This window comes from Felis catus, chromosome A2 (assembly GCF_018350175.1).
Source record: "Felis catus isolate Fca126 chromosome A2, F.catus_Fca126_mat1.0, whole genome shotgun sequence".
Classification (NCBI taxonomy): domain Eukaryota; kingdom Metazoa; phylum Chordata; class Mammalia; order Carnivora; family Felidae; genus Felis; species Felis catus.
Window position 1 is genome coordinate 10,648,084 of NC_058369.1, and position 11,387 is coordinate 10,659,470.

The following is an 11,387-nucleotide window of genomic DNA, read 5'->3' on the forward strand; positions in this document are numbered from 1 at the left end:
CTCATGGAGTCTGGACCCTCTGCTTCTGCAAGTCAGACTCAGGGGCTCTGCCTTGCCCGGTGGGCTGCCCCTCCACCACCCCGGCTCCCTCCCGCCAGTCCATGTAGCATGCACCGCCTCTCTGCCCTTCCTACCCTCTTGTCTACACTTGGCTCTGGAGAGTCTGTTCTGCTAGTCTTCTGGCAGTTTTCTGGGTTATTTAGGCAGGTGTGGGTGGAATCTAAGCGATCAGCAGGACGAGGTGAGCCCAGCGTCCTCCTATGCTGCCATCTTCCCCTCTGAGTCCCCCAATTTTTTTTAAATAAAATCAATTTCTTTTAAAGAGAAATCATATTACTCCTTCCATTCTAATTTTGATCCTTTTCTTTCTTTCTTTTTCTTTCCTTTTTTTGGCGAGTTGCTCTGTCTGGAACCTGCATTATACCACGTTGTATATAAAGGTATGAAAACAAACATGCTTATCCTGCCTTATCTTAGGGGTCACTCTCAGTGTTTCACTTTTCAGAACTATTTTACAGGTGGGTTTACATATATGACCTATTTCGTGTTGTGGAAGTTTCCTTCTATTCTTAGTTACTTGAATGCTGTCAGTCTAAGGAATGCTCCATTTTGCCACATTTTATTTACCATCTGTGGACATACTTATGTTACCCTTTTTCTGTTAATATGGTGTATTACACTGAGGGAGTTTTATTGCCTTACTGGAATAAATGCCATTTGGTCATGATACATAATCCTTTTCTACACCATGATCAAAGGCTGCATTGCTGGAATATGTTCACATGTATATTCCTTGGGAATATTGTTGTGTACTTTTCTTGCAATGTCTTTTCATGGCTTTGGTATCAGTGCAATGCTGGCCTGATGGAATAAAGTAAGAAGTGTTTCCCATTTGATTTTTTTTTTTGGAAGACACTGACAAAGATTGATGTTAATTCTTCTAATTCTGTGTGGTTCTTGTGTACCTTAACCATGACTACTCCACTGGAAAGCCTACTTTCACAGTGGAAAGCCTACAATCACAAACTGTAATTCTGCTAGGAGAAAGAATCTCTTTGACTTATGGTGTAGCCTGTCCTCTGCTTTCTAAAAAGTGTGCTTCAGCTACAAGAATACACAGTAGTACCACAATAATGGAGAACTCTCTCTGTCTCTTTCCCTAGCCACATGTGTGTGTATGTGTGTGTATAGATCAAAGAGAACTTATCAATGTAGTACACACCCGTTAAGTATTTACAGCAACCTGAAGCTGTCTTATGCAATAGAAAATGCAGAATTTAGACCAACTGGAGACCTAGAGTAAGGGAAGGGAGAAAGAGAATTATGGAGAAATGAGTTATGTTCCATTTGCTTACATTACATAAAATGTATCCTGTTGTAGACAGACATCATATATAACATATATAACTGTAGTGTCCAGTGCCTTAGAATGTTTCCACAGATACAGGAGTTTTTGAGTTCTTCTCTTATTTACATACAACTCCTACTCCTGTTGTGTTACCTGCTCTGCTCACAACGTTCTCTTTGATGTTGCCTGATGATTTGTGGTGAGTTCTTGACTCAAGGTCTTTGCATATGCAATTTGTCTGCCTTAACTGGTTTTCTCAAAGTTATACACATGGGTCACATATCCCTTGGTTTTCCAGCTCAGAAGCCCCTGATTAGACATGATACAATGACAGGTTTCCCTTCTACTTAGAACTCCTTTGTCCTGAATTATTTTCCTTATTAGTTGTAACCACCATTTGAAACATCATTGATTCATTTATTTATATTATACTCCTCCCTCTGACACACACACACACACACACACACACACACACACACACACCCCTAATACTAAGTCTTGTTAAGTTCAAACACACATCACTACTTTTTGCAATGCTTTCAACCAAACTTGTCACAAGGTATTTTGTTAAATTTTGTTGGGTGAATAAAAAAGTCTCAGGAAATTTATGGAGGAGAACATTGTTTTGAATTATGTTTTTTTATTTGGATCAAGAACTGCTAACAGTTTCAGCCTCACAGAAAACATGGAGCATTTGAGAGTCCCTGAAATTTTCTGGTACGTATTCTAGGTTGGTAGAGAATGTGTAAGAATTAATGAGTGCATCATGTTGAAAACACAGCATTTCTTTTCATTCTTTGATCACTGCTGATGCCTTTACAAGGATCTTGTCTGTTCCAGCTGTTTTCATCAGTTACATGGAAGGAAGAAATCAAACTCATGTTACAGAATTTATCCTCCTGGGACTCTCAGACCAGGGGGAACAGCAGTCTCTGCTCTTTTGGCCGTTCCTGTCCATGTACCTGGTCACCTTCACTGGGAACCTACTCATGATCCTGGCCATTATCACGGACTCTCGCCTCCACATGCCCATGTACTTCTTCCTCTCCAACCTGTCCTTTTCAGACATCTGTTTCACCTCTGCCACCATCCCAAAGATGCTGCTGAACATCCAGACACAGAGCAGAGCGATCTCCTACGAAGGGTGCCTCAGTCAGATGTACTTTTTCATGCTTTTTGGAGGATTAGACCACTTTCTCTTGACAGTGATGGCCTATGACCGGTTCGTGGCCATCTGTCACCCATTGCACTACATGGTCATCATGAACCCCAAGTTCTGTGGCATCCTGCTCCTGGGATCCTGGATACTGAGTGTTCTTGCCTCTCTATTACTTGACTTACTGATTTTGCGACTCTCTTTTTGCACAAAGCTGGAAATCCTTCACTTTTTCTGTGAACTTAAGCAGGTGATCCAACTTGCTTGCTCCGATAGGTTCCTCAATGACCTGGCAGTGTATTTGGTAAGTGGACTTCTGGGTGTTGTTCCACTCACTGGCATCCTGTTCTCTTACTCTAGAATTGTCACTTCCATTTTGAGAATTTCATCAGTGAGGGGCAAGTATAAAGCATTTTCCACGTGTGGGTCTCACCTCTCAGTGGTCTCTTTGTTCTATGCTACAGGCCTGGGGGTGCATCTGAGTTCTGCTGCTGCACAAAACTCCAGGGCAAGTGCCATAGCCTCAGTCATGTACACGGTGGTGACGCCCATGTTGAACCCCTTCATCTATGGTCTGAGGAACAGAGACATCAAGCAAGCCCTGGGAAAACTCTTTAGCAGAGGGGCGTTCTCTGCATATAGGATTCTTTGTTTTAAGATAAAGTTATGAATAACAGGGCTTAACACCCTAGAAGACCTAGATCATGATATTTGTATCAGTTCAGAGGCTGACAGTCTGCAGTTTATCTTTCTACAGTATTCAGTTGCTAAAAGTTTTTCATACACTATAAGCAACATTTCTTCTGAAATTTTTTAAAGTTTATTTATTTATTTTGAGAGAGAGGGAGCAAGAGCGTGTGGGAGGAGCAGATACAGATTGAAGATATATCCTATACTGTGTCCATATTGTCAGCGCAGAACCTGAAGTGGGGCTCAATCTCAGAAAGCATGAGATCTTGAGGTAAAGTGAAATCAAGCGTTGGACGCTCAACTGACTGAGCCACCCCGGCACCTGTCTTCTGCATTTTCAAACGTTTTTACACCTCCCATTAAATTCCATTGCATGGGTTTAAAAATATTTTTTGTTGTTTATTCATATTCTGTGTGTGGATGTGTGTGTGTGTGTGTGTGTGTGTGTGTGTGTGTGTGTGTTTGTGTGAGAGTGAGAGAGAGAGAGACAGAGAGACAGAGAGAGACAGCGTAGTGGGGGAGGGGCAGAGAGAGAGGGAGGCACAGAATCAGAAGCAGGCTCCAGGCTCTGAGCTGTCAGCACAGAGCAAGACGCAGGATTTTAAACCATGAATTGTGAGATCATGAGCTGAGCCAAAGTCGACGCTCAACCAACTGCGCTACCACGTGCCCCCATTGCATGGATATTTAAGAACACAGACATAATACAGCAAATTGAATACTTATAATGTGATAGGAAAAGCAGTGGAGCAAATGTGAAATGCTTCTTCTTTGGGTTGAAAGCAGGTATTTGTTAACGTCTCTGCTTTTGGAAGAAAATCTTTGAACATATCAGAGGTTGTATACAAGTTTCCAGGGTTTTATGTCAATCTAGCTTGGAAGGCAATCACATCTACAAGAGCAGAGGCAACTGGAACCCTGTGTGATTAGTTTACAATAATCCACCTTCAGGACGCAATCAGTTTTTCTGCACACAGTCCAAAACATAAATGAAGTGTGAAGGTAATAGAATTGCAACTCCTGATTTTTCCAGCCTTGATGGTGTCATTCTTGGTGGTTTCCAGGGATGCATTATCATTTTTCCTTTAATGTTTTGGTAGGCAGCAACGCTGTCCTGTGATTTCCCTCAGCACCTCCTACTCTAATAGGCTCTTCACAGATCTCACACACAATATGGCTACTCTGCCTACTGCCACCGCCATCTTTTCTAATGCTACATCCCAGAAATTAGGCAGTGTGAGCAGGATACACTCATGTGTTGTGTGAGACAGAGTTAGACGAATGTCTCCTTATCACCTGACCCCGGAAGCCCCCACTTGGATTGTCAGCCATAACGGTAATCTCCTATTACCTGGTTCACAATTTTCCAGCGAAACGTCCACACGTCCCTCCAAACACTAGTATGCAGATAACTGTTCATGGAACTGTCTCTCAGAAGCAAAGACGAAAAGAAACAGGGAAAGCAGGAAGAAAGGAAGAAAATGAGAAGAAAGGATTAAGAAGACAGCTTACTCTTCTTAACATTTGCCAGTTTCTATGGGATAATTGCTCTCATCTTGCCCAATATCAAGGTGTCAATTTTAGTTGACACCACAGTCTTCATGAACCATTATGAGCTAGCCAGTGCCATCATCTCAGAGCCTTTGGGTTGGGTTTGGAGGAAATGTAAAGCATTTGTTGCCATTTTACAGCCCTCCATCAGGTGTAAATGGTTCCATCAATCGAAGATCTGGGCAGTGAACATACTCAGGACTGATAGTCCGGTAGAGATTATGACCCTTCATTGTGGTGACTCAGGTCAATCTTTTCTTCATGATCATTGGAGATGGTGTTTTTTTATTTTTATTTCTTGGTTTTGGTTAGCTTATATTTTTAGTTACACAAATCGGATGTGCCCTTAGTAAGCTGCCCATTATATTTTTGCGTGGAAATGCTAAACTCTGCTAGTGCAGAGCCTGATAGGGGGTTCAAACTCACAAATTGTTAGATCATGACCTGAGCCAAAATCAAGAGTTGAATGCCTAACAGACTGAGCCACCCAGGCACCCCTGAAATTCTTTTAAAGTATGTCTCTCTTTTTTTCATCTTTTTTTTTGTGGTCAGGGTGAAATATACATAACATTTTTATTTTAAACATTTTGAAATATACTTATGGGGCCTTAAGTACTTTCCCACAGTTGAGCAACCTCTATCCACCTCCAGAACTGTCTCATATTCTCAAAATGAACCTCTGTCTACTTGAAATATTAAGTTTGTATTGCCCCTCTGCCCAGCCCGTGTCTCCCACCACCCTACCCTCTGTCTCTAAAACTGTTCACTCTAGGTATCTCATATATGTGTAATTTTATAATATTGGTACTTTTGTGCCGGCTTTCTTTCAGTTAGCCTAATGTTTGTGAGGTTCATCCAAGTTGTAGCCTGTGCCAGAATCCACCCATTGTAAAAGCTGAATGATGTTCCACTCTATGTGTTCACCACACTTTGTTCATCCGTGAGTTTGTTGATGGACATTCAGGCTGTCTCCACATTTTGGTGACTGTGAACAAAGGTGATCATTCTATGTTTACACTTTGAGGAACTGGCACAATCTTTTCTACGGTAGCTGTGCCACCTTTCATTGGCATCAGCAAGTGCCACCAGGTTGAAGTTTCTCCTTATCCTCACCAACAGTTATTTTTTGTTTTGGGTTTTAACAATAGACATTCTAGTACCCATTATACTATACTATAATCACATTGTAGGTTTGATTTGCATTCCCTAATGATTAGTCATGTTGTGCGTCTAAGTAGCCATGCCTCGATCTTCTTTGGAGAAGTGTCTATTTGAGTCCATAGTCCATGTTCTTTTTCTTTCACCATTACTTTTGTTTTTAAATTTATTTAAAAATTTTAATTCCAGTACAGTTAACATACAGTGTAATACTAGTTTCAGGTGTACAATATAGTGATTCAGCATTTCCGTACAACACCCGGTGCTCATCATGACAAGGACACTCCTTAATCCCCATCACCTACTTCACCCATCCCCCACGCATCACCCTCTGGTAACTATCAGTTGGTTCTCTATATAGTTAAGAGTCTGTTTCTTGGTTTGCCTTTTTTCCCTTTGCTCATTTGTATTGTTTCTTGAATTCCACATGTGCGTGAACTCCTACGGTATTTGTCTTTCTCTGAATTGCTGATTTCGTTTAGTAATACTCTCTAGCTCCGTGGACCTGATGCCAAAGGCAAGATGTCATTTTTGTTTTCACTGGCTGAAAAATATTCCATCGTGTGTCTACATGTACCGTATCTTCTTTATTCATTCACATATTGGTTGACACTTGGGCTGCTGCCACCCTTTGGTTATCGCAAATGATACTACTATAAATATAGAGGTGCAAGTGTCCCTTTGAATTTTTTTTTGGTATGTTTTGGGTAATGACCCAGTAGTGCAATTACTGGATTGTGGGGAGGCTTTATTGATGCCTTGAAGGAACCTCTATACTCTTTTCCAGAGTAGCGGCTCCAGTTTTGATTCCCACCAACAATACCAGAGGGTTCCCTTTTTTTCCCCAAACCATTACTCACACTGGTTGTTTCTATTTTTTAAAAATTTTTAACTTTTTTTTATTATGGAAGCATTGAATCCCTGTATAGTACACCAGAAACTAATATTACAATGTATATTAAGTAACTGGGATTTAAATAAAAGGATTTCGTTAAAATTTTTTTTTAATGTTTATTTCTTTTTGAGAGGGAGAGAGAGAGAGAGAGAGAGAGAGAGAGAGAGAGAGAGAGAGAGAATGAGCGGGGAAGGGACAGGGAGGAAGACCCAGAATCTGAAGTAGGCTCCAGGCTCCAAGATGACAGCACAGAGCCTGATGCGGGGCTCGAACTCACAAACCATGAGATCATGACCGGAGCCGAAGTTGGACACTTAACTGACTGAGCCATTCAGGCACCCCAAAAGGATTGGCTTTTTAAAATTGAATTGTTTGGGTTTTTTTGCTGTGGAATTTTTGAAAATATTTACATATTTGGGATATTAATCTGTTACCAGGTATGTGCTTTGTCAATCTTTTTTCCGTTTTGTTGGTTGCCTTTTTACTGTGTGCCCTTTCATGCACAAAAATTTTAATTCTGCCAAAATAATTGCTTCTCTAATTGCCTGTGTGTTTGGTGTTCTAAGCAGGAAATCTTTGTCCAATCTAGTGTCATAAAGATGTACCTCTGTATTTTCTTTTAAGTGCCTATAGGTATATTTCTTATGCTTCAGCCTGTGATCCATGTCGAGTCATGTTGGTAGATGGTGGACAGAAGGATTAGCTTCATCTTTTTGCATGGGGATACCCAGGTTTTCCATCACCATGACTTGAAAAGGCTGTCTATTTACTACTGAACTGTCCTGGCACTCTTAGCAAAAATCATTCAATCATCATATTTGAGTTTATTTCAGGGGCCCCTCGTTTTCCATTGAGTTATATTTCTGTTTTTGTCACTGTTGTTGAAAACAGACCAGTTTGAAATTATAATGTGGTAAATCTGAAAACCATATTTTCTCCCTTCCCTGGGCATTATTTATATTGAGGTATAATTTACAAGTGTTGTATTAATTTGACATGTACAATGTAATGCTTAACAATTCTATACACTGTTCAGTGCTCATGGACATCAGCGTATTCTTAATACCTTCATCTATCTCACCCATCCCCACCCACATTCCCTCTTGCAACCACCTGTTTGTTTTCTGTGTTAAAGAGTCTGTGTTTATGTCTGTCTTTTCTTGTTTGGTCCTTTCTTTTAATTCTTATAGTCCACATATGAGTGACATCAAATGGTATTTGTCTTTCTCTGGCTGGCTCATTTCACTCGGCACTCTGTCTTCTAGGTCCATCCAATTGCATTCTTACATAATACTTTATTATATCTTTTCACCTTTTAAAAGTGTCCATTCCTTCCCTATTTTTCCATCTACATTTTTTTTTGACTATTGTCATATCAAGAGTCTGTGTCTAACCTGATTGTATGGTGAGTTTTCCACAGGGAGAACTTGATCCTCGACATCTCATCATGAAATCTGCACTGAAACTCCACTATTTTCATAAGTATGTGTCAAACCTGTAGCAAAAGTACAAGCATCTCTGCTCTCTGCAGGCTAACTGCTCAGGGTCATGTTTGAATTGTCATACTTGCCCCCTGATTATTGGCCAGCAAGTATGAAGTATTTCCCACATTGGCTGCCCAGATACTTCCTCTTGGAGTGCCTTATCCCTTTCTCCCTCATCAAGAGTTGGGACAAAGAGAAGCTTGTTTGTGCGGACTTCACTCAACTCTTCTGGAAAAGTTGACTAGGGTTGTATCCTTTTTCTCATGTGTCAGTGCCCCTTCAGGGTAGTTCATTCATGTATGTTTTATTTTATTTTCAAATTTATATTTTAGGTGGTTAACATAGAGTGCAATACTGGTTTCAGGAGGAGAATTCAGTAATTCATCACTTCCATACAGCACCGGGTGCTCATTGAAAGTGCTCTCCTTAACTCAACACTCATCTAGCCCATCTTCCTCCCACCTTCCTCCATCTGACTATTGTTGTCTCTTGTGGTCTCTTTCCCTTTCTCCTCCTTCCCCCTTCACACACATTCATTTGTTTTGTTAATTCAATTCCAATATGAGCGAAATCATGTGGTAGTTGTCTTTCTCGGATTCTTATCTCTGTTCGCATAATACATTCGACCTCCATCCACGTCACTGCAAATGGCAAATTTGCATTTATTTTTTATGTTTCTTGTCCTGTTGAGACTGTGAGCTCCTCAATAGAAGGGACCCTTCTTACACTTGTCTTCCTCCTACCACTTTGCTTAGTGCCTACTGCCCCACAGCTGCTAATGCGCGGTTGAGAGGATGCCCAAAAGCAAATGGTCAAGTGATGTTAAAAAGATATTGCCCACATTGAAGGAGAATGAGAAACAGGAAGAAAAGAGAAGCACTGCGGGGCCTGGGGGTTCCATGATTGTGAGCTAACAGAAGGGGTACAGATGGGAGAAAGAAGAGATTTAGGATACACAGAATTCTTCAAAACCAAAATTGGATAGTTACTACAGTGGCTATGGCTTATTAATGAGAACCTCTAAAGACAGAGCACCTCCTTCTGGGATAAGAGAGTTAAAATGGGATAAGAGACAATCTGGGAATGCCAAGTCTGTGTCCCCATACCAACAATGGGATAAGTTTGCATTCTTCTTTTCTCTCCTAGAGCTAGAGACCCAAGTCTTATAAAGGGAAGAGAGACAAAAGAATATCTCATTAATGAGACTCATGGGAATTCATTCCCTACAGCTACAGAAATTAAAATGCCTTTGCTGCACCCATGAAGTCAACTCTTGTAACCTCAGGTGATATGAACACATAGCTGTGTCCTCCAGAACCTTCATGAGTGGGGCCATGTCTTTTCCCTTCCTAAGGATATAACTTCCAACCACATCACTCATCCATGGGAGAGACTGGGTCATTGATCTCCTGCTGTTCTGTGCTAACATCTGGGTGAGCCTTGGCCTCTTCAGAAGTCCTGGGGAAATGAGTTATGATGGGAGAGTCCCCTTGTATCAGTAGTTATTTTGGGGGCCTCAACAGGGACAATAAATTAAGAAGAGTTTAGTAATATCAAGCCCTGCTCATGAGGCTTTGATTATGGAGGGTAACTCTGGATACACCAAACCATTTCTCCCTGATCTGTCTCCTCCAAGGTTAGTGCTTTATCAGTGGGCCTTCATCTCTCAGCAGTCTTTCCTCTGTTTTTATTGCTGCTTCTTCCATTGTTGGGAGTGACTATTGTTATTGAAACAGTGGTTAATAGCAGTCATTCAAGAAACATTTTTTCAGAAACTTATGTATGGTAGACAGTACCATGTATTCTGGGACTAAATAAATGACTACAACAGTATTTCTTTTCTCAAGATACTCACTGTAGAAACAGAATGAGAGATGTAAAAATAAATTAATGTTATAATATGAAATTGCATTGAAATCTGGGGAAGCAGATCCCCCAAAGTTGACTATTTATTTTATTCTTAATTGTTTTCAAAAAGAGGACTCTTTCATGGGAGTCAGTGAACACTTCATAGACAAGCTTATAGGTACTTAGCCTTGACGTTAGTGTTGGGGTCCTTCCAAGGGACAAGGGAGGTGAGAAGTCCAGGGAGAAACAGCAGAGGGGGAAATTTAGAGATGAAGTAAAGCGGAAGTTGTGTTGCTGTTATTAGAAATACTCCTTACTGTCTCACCAACAATCAGGAGCAGGGTCTACAATCTGCAAAATGAACCCATAGAAGCCTGGCTGGGTAGGCATCAGTCAGATGACCAAAGAAATGTATGTTTTGGCTGGAGGGTTGAAATTTAACTCTGAAATTAGTAAAGAGTATGTGCAGGCCTTATGTCAGGGGATTAACTATGAACAGGTACTCTCCATGTAAAAATGGCCCAGTATTGTGAGGAAAAAATTATTGCTGCATTCAGGGTGTGAGAAGCATATTTAGAGATACAAATGGCACCATGAGTGTGAGAGGGGAGGCAAGACGGGTCTCTGAGGGGGTGGCAATCGTGGATACAAAACCTCAGATGGATTTTTTTTATTCATTCTTAAATGTTTACTAGAAACAATGCCAGATATCTATAGTCATCAAGTTATTGAAATGTTTCCCAAACTATTTCTGTGGTATCATTATTTTATTTTATTGATGGAAAGCGACAGCAGTGATACTGCTTAGACACAGCAAATAATGGAGCCTGGAGCTCTTCACGCTCAGAGCTCAGTGCTTCCAAAGCTTTGCATTTCATTAATAACTCTCATTTTTTATCCCCTTTAATATTTTAACAGTTGTACATTTACAGAAACGATTTGCTGTGATAGATCAGGGAGTTATCATAAGCTCCCTCCCCAGTGTCTGCTGTTTTGATCACAGCCTATCTCTTCCACATGTTAGTTTCAATTCTCTTATCTCCTGAGCCTCCACACATAGTGACTGTGTCTCAGGCTTGCTTTATGATTGAAGTGATTGATAGTTCTGAGGACTACTGGTCAGGTGTTCTGTAAAATAATCTCCTTTTGGACACACCTTATTATTCTCTTTTTCCTGACTATACTGGGACTGTGGAATTTGGACCGGAAGACCAGAGAGGGAAACTGCCATGTTCATCTCGTGGCATCAAAGGTGCA

General features: G+C 40.8%; 1 protein-coding gene across 1 annotated transcript; it reads left to right on the forward strand.

Moving 5' to 3' along the window:
• The first annotated feature begins 789 nt into the window (after positions 1 to 789).
• LOC101101292 (olfactory receptor 7A17-like) lies at positions 790 to 3,123 on the forward strand. The gene is made up of 2 exons (XM_045041539.1): positions 790 to 2,808; positions 2,969 to 3,123. Exons 1-2 carry the CDS (start codon positions 2,206 to 2,208, stop codon positions 2,984 to 2,986), a joined length of 621 nt encoding a protein of 206 aa, XP_044897474.1. The 5' UTR covers positions 790 to 2,205; the 3' UTR covers positions 2,987 to 3,123.
• Positions 3,124 to 11,387: the final 8,264 nt, after the last annotated feature.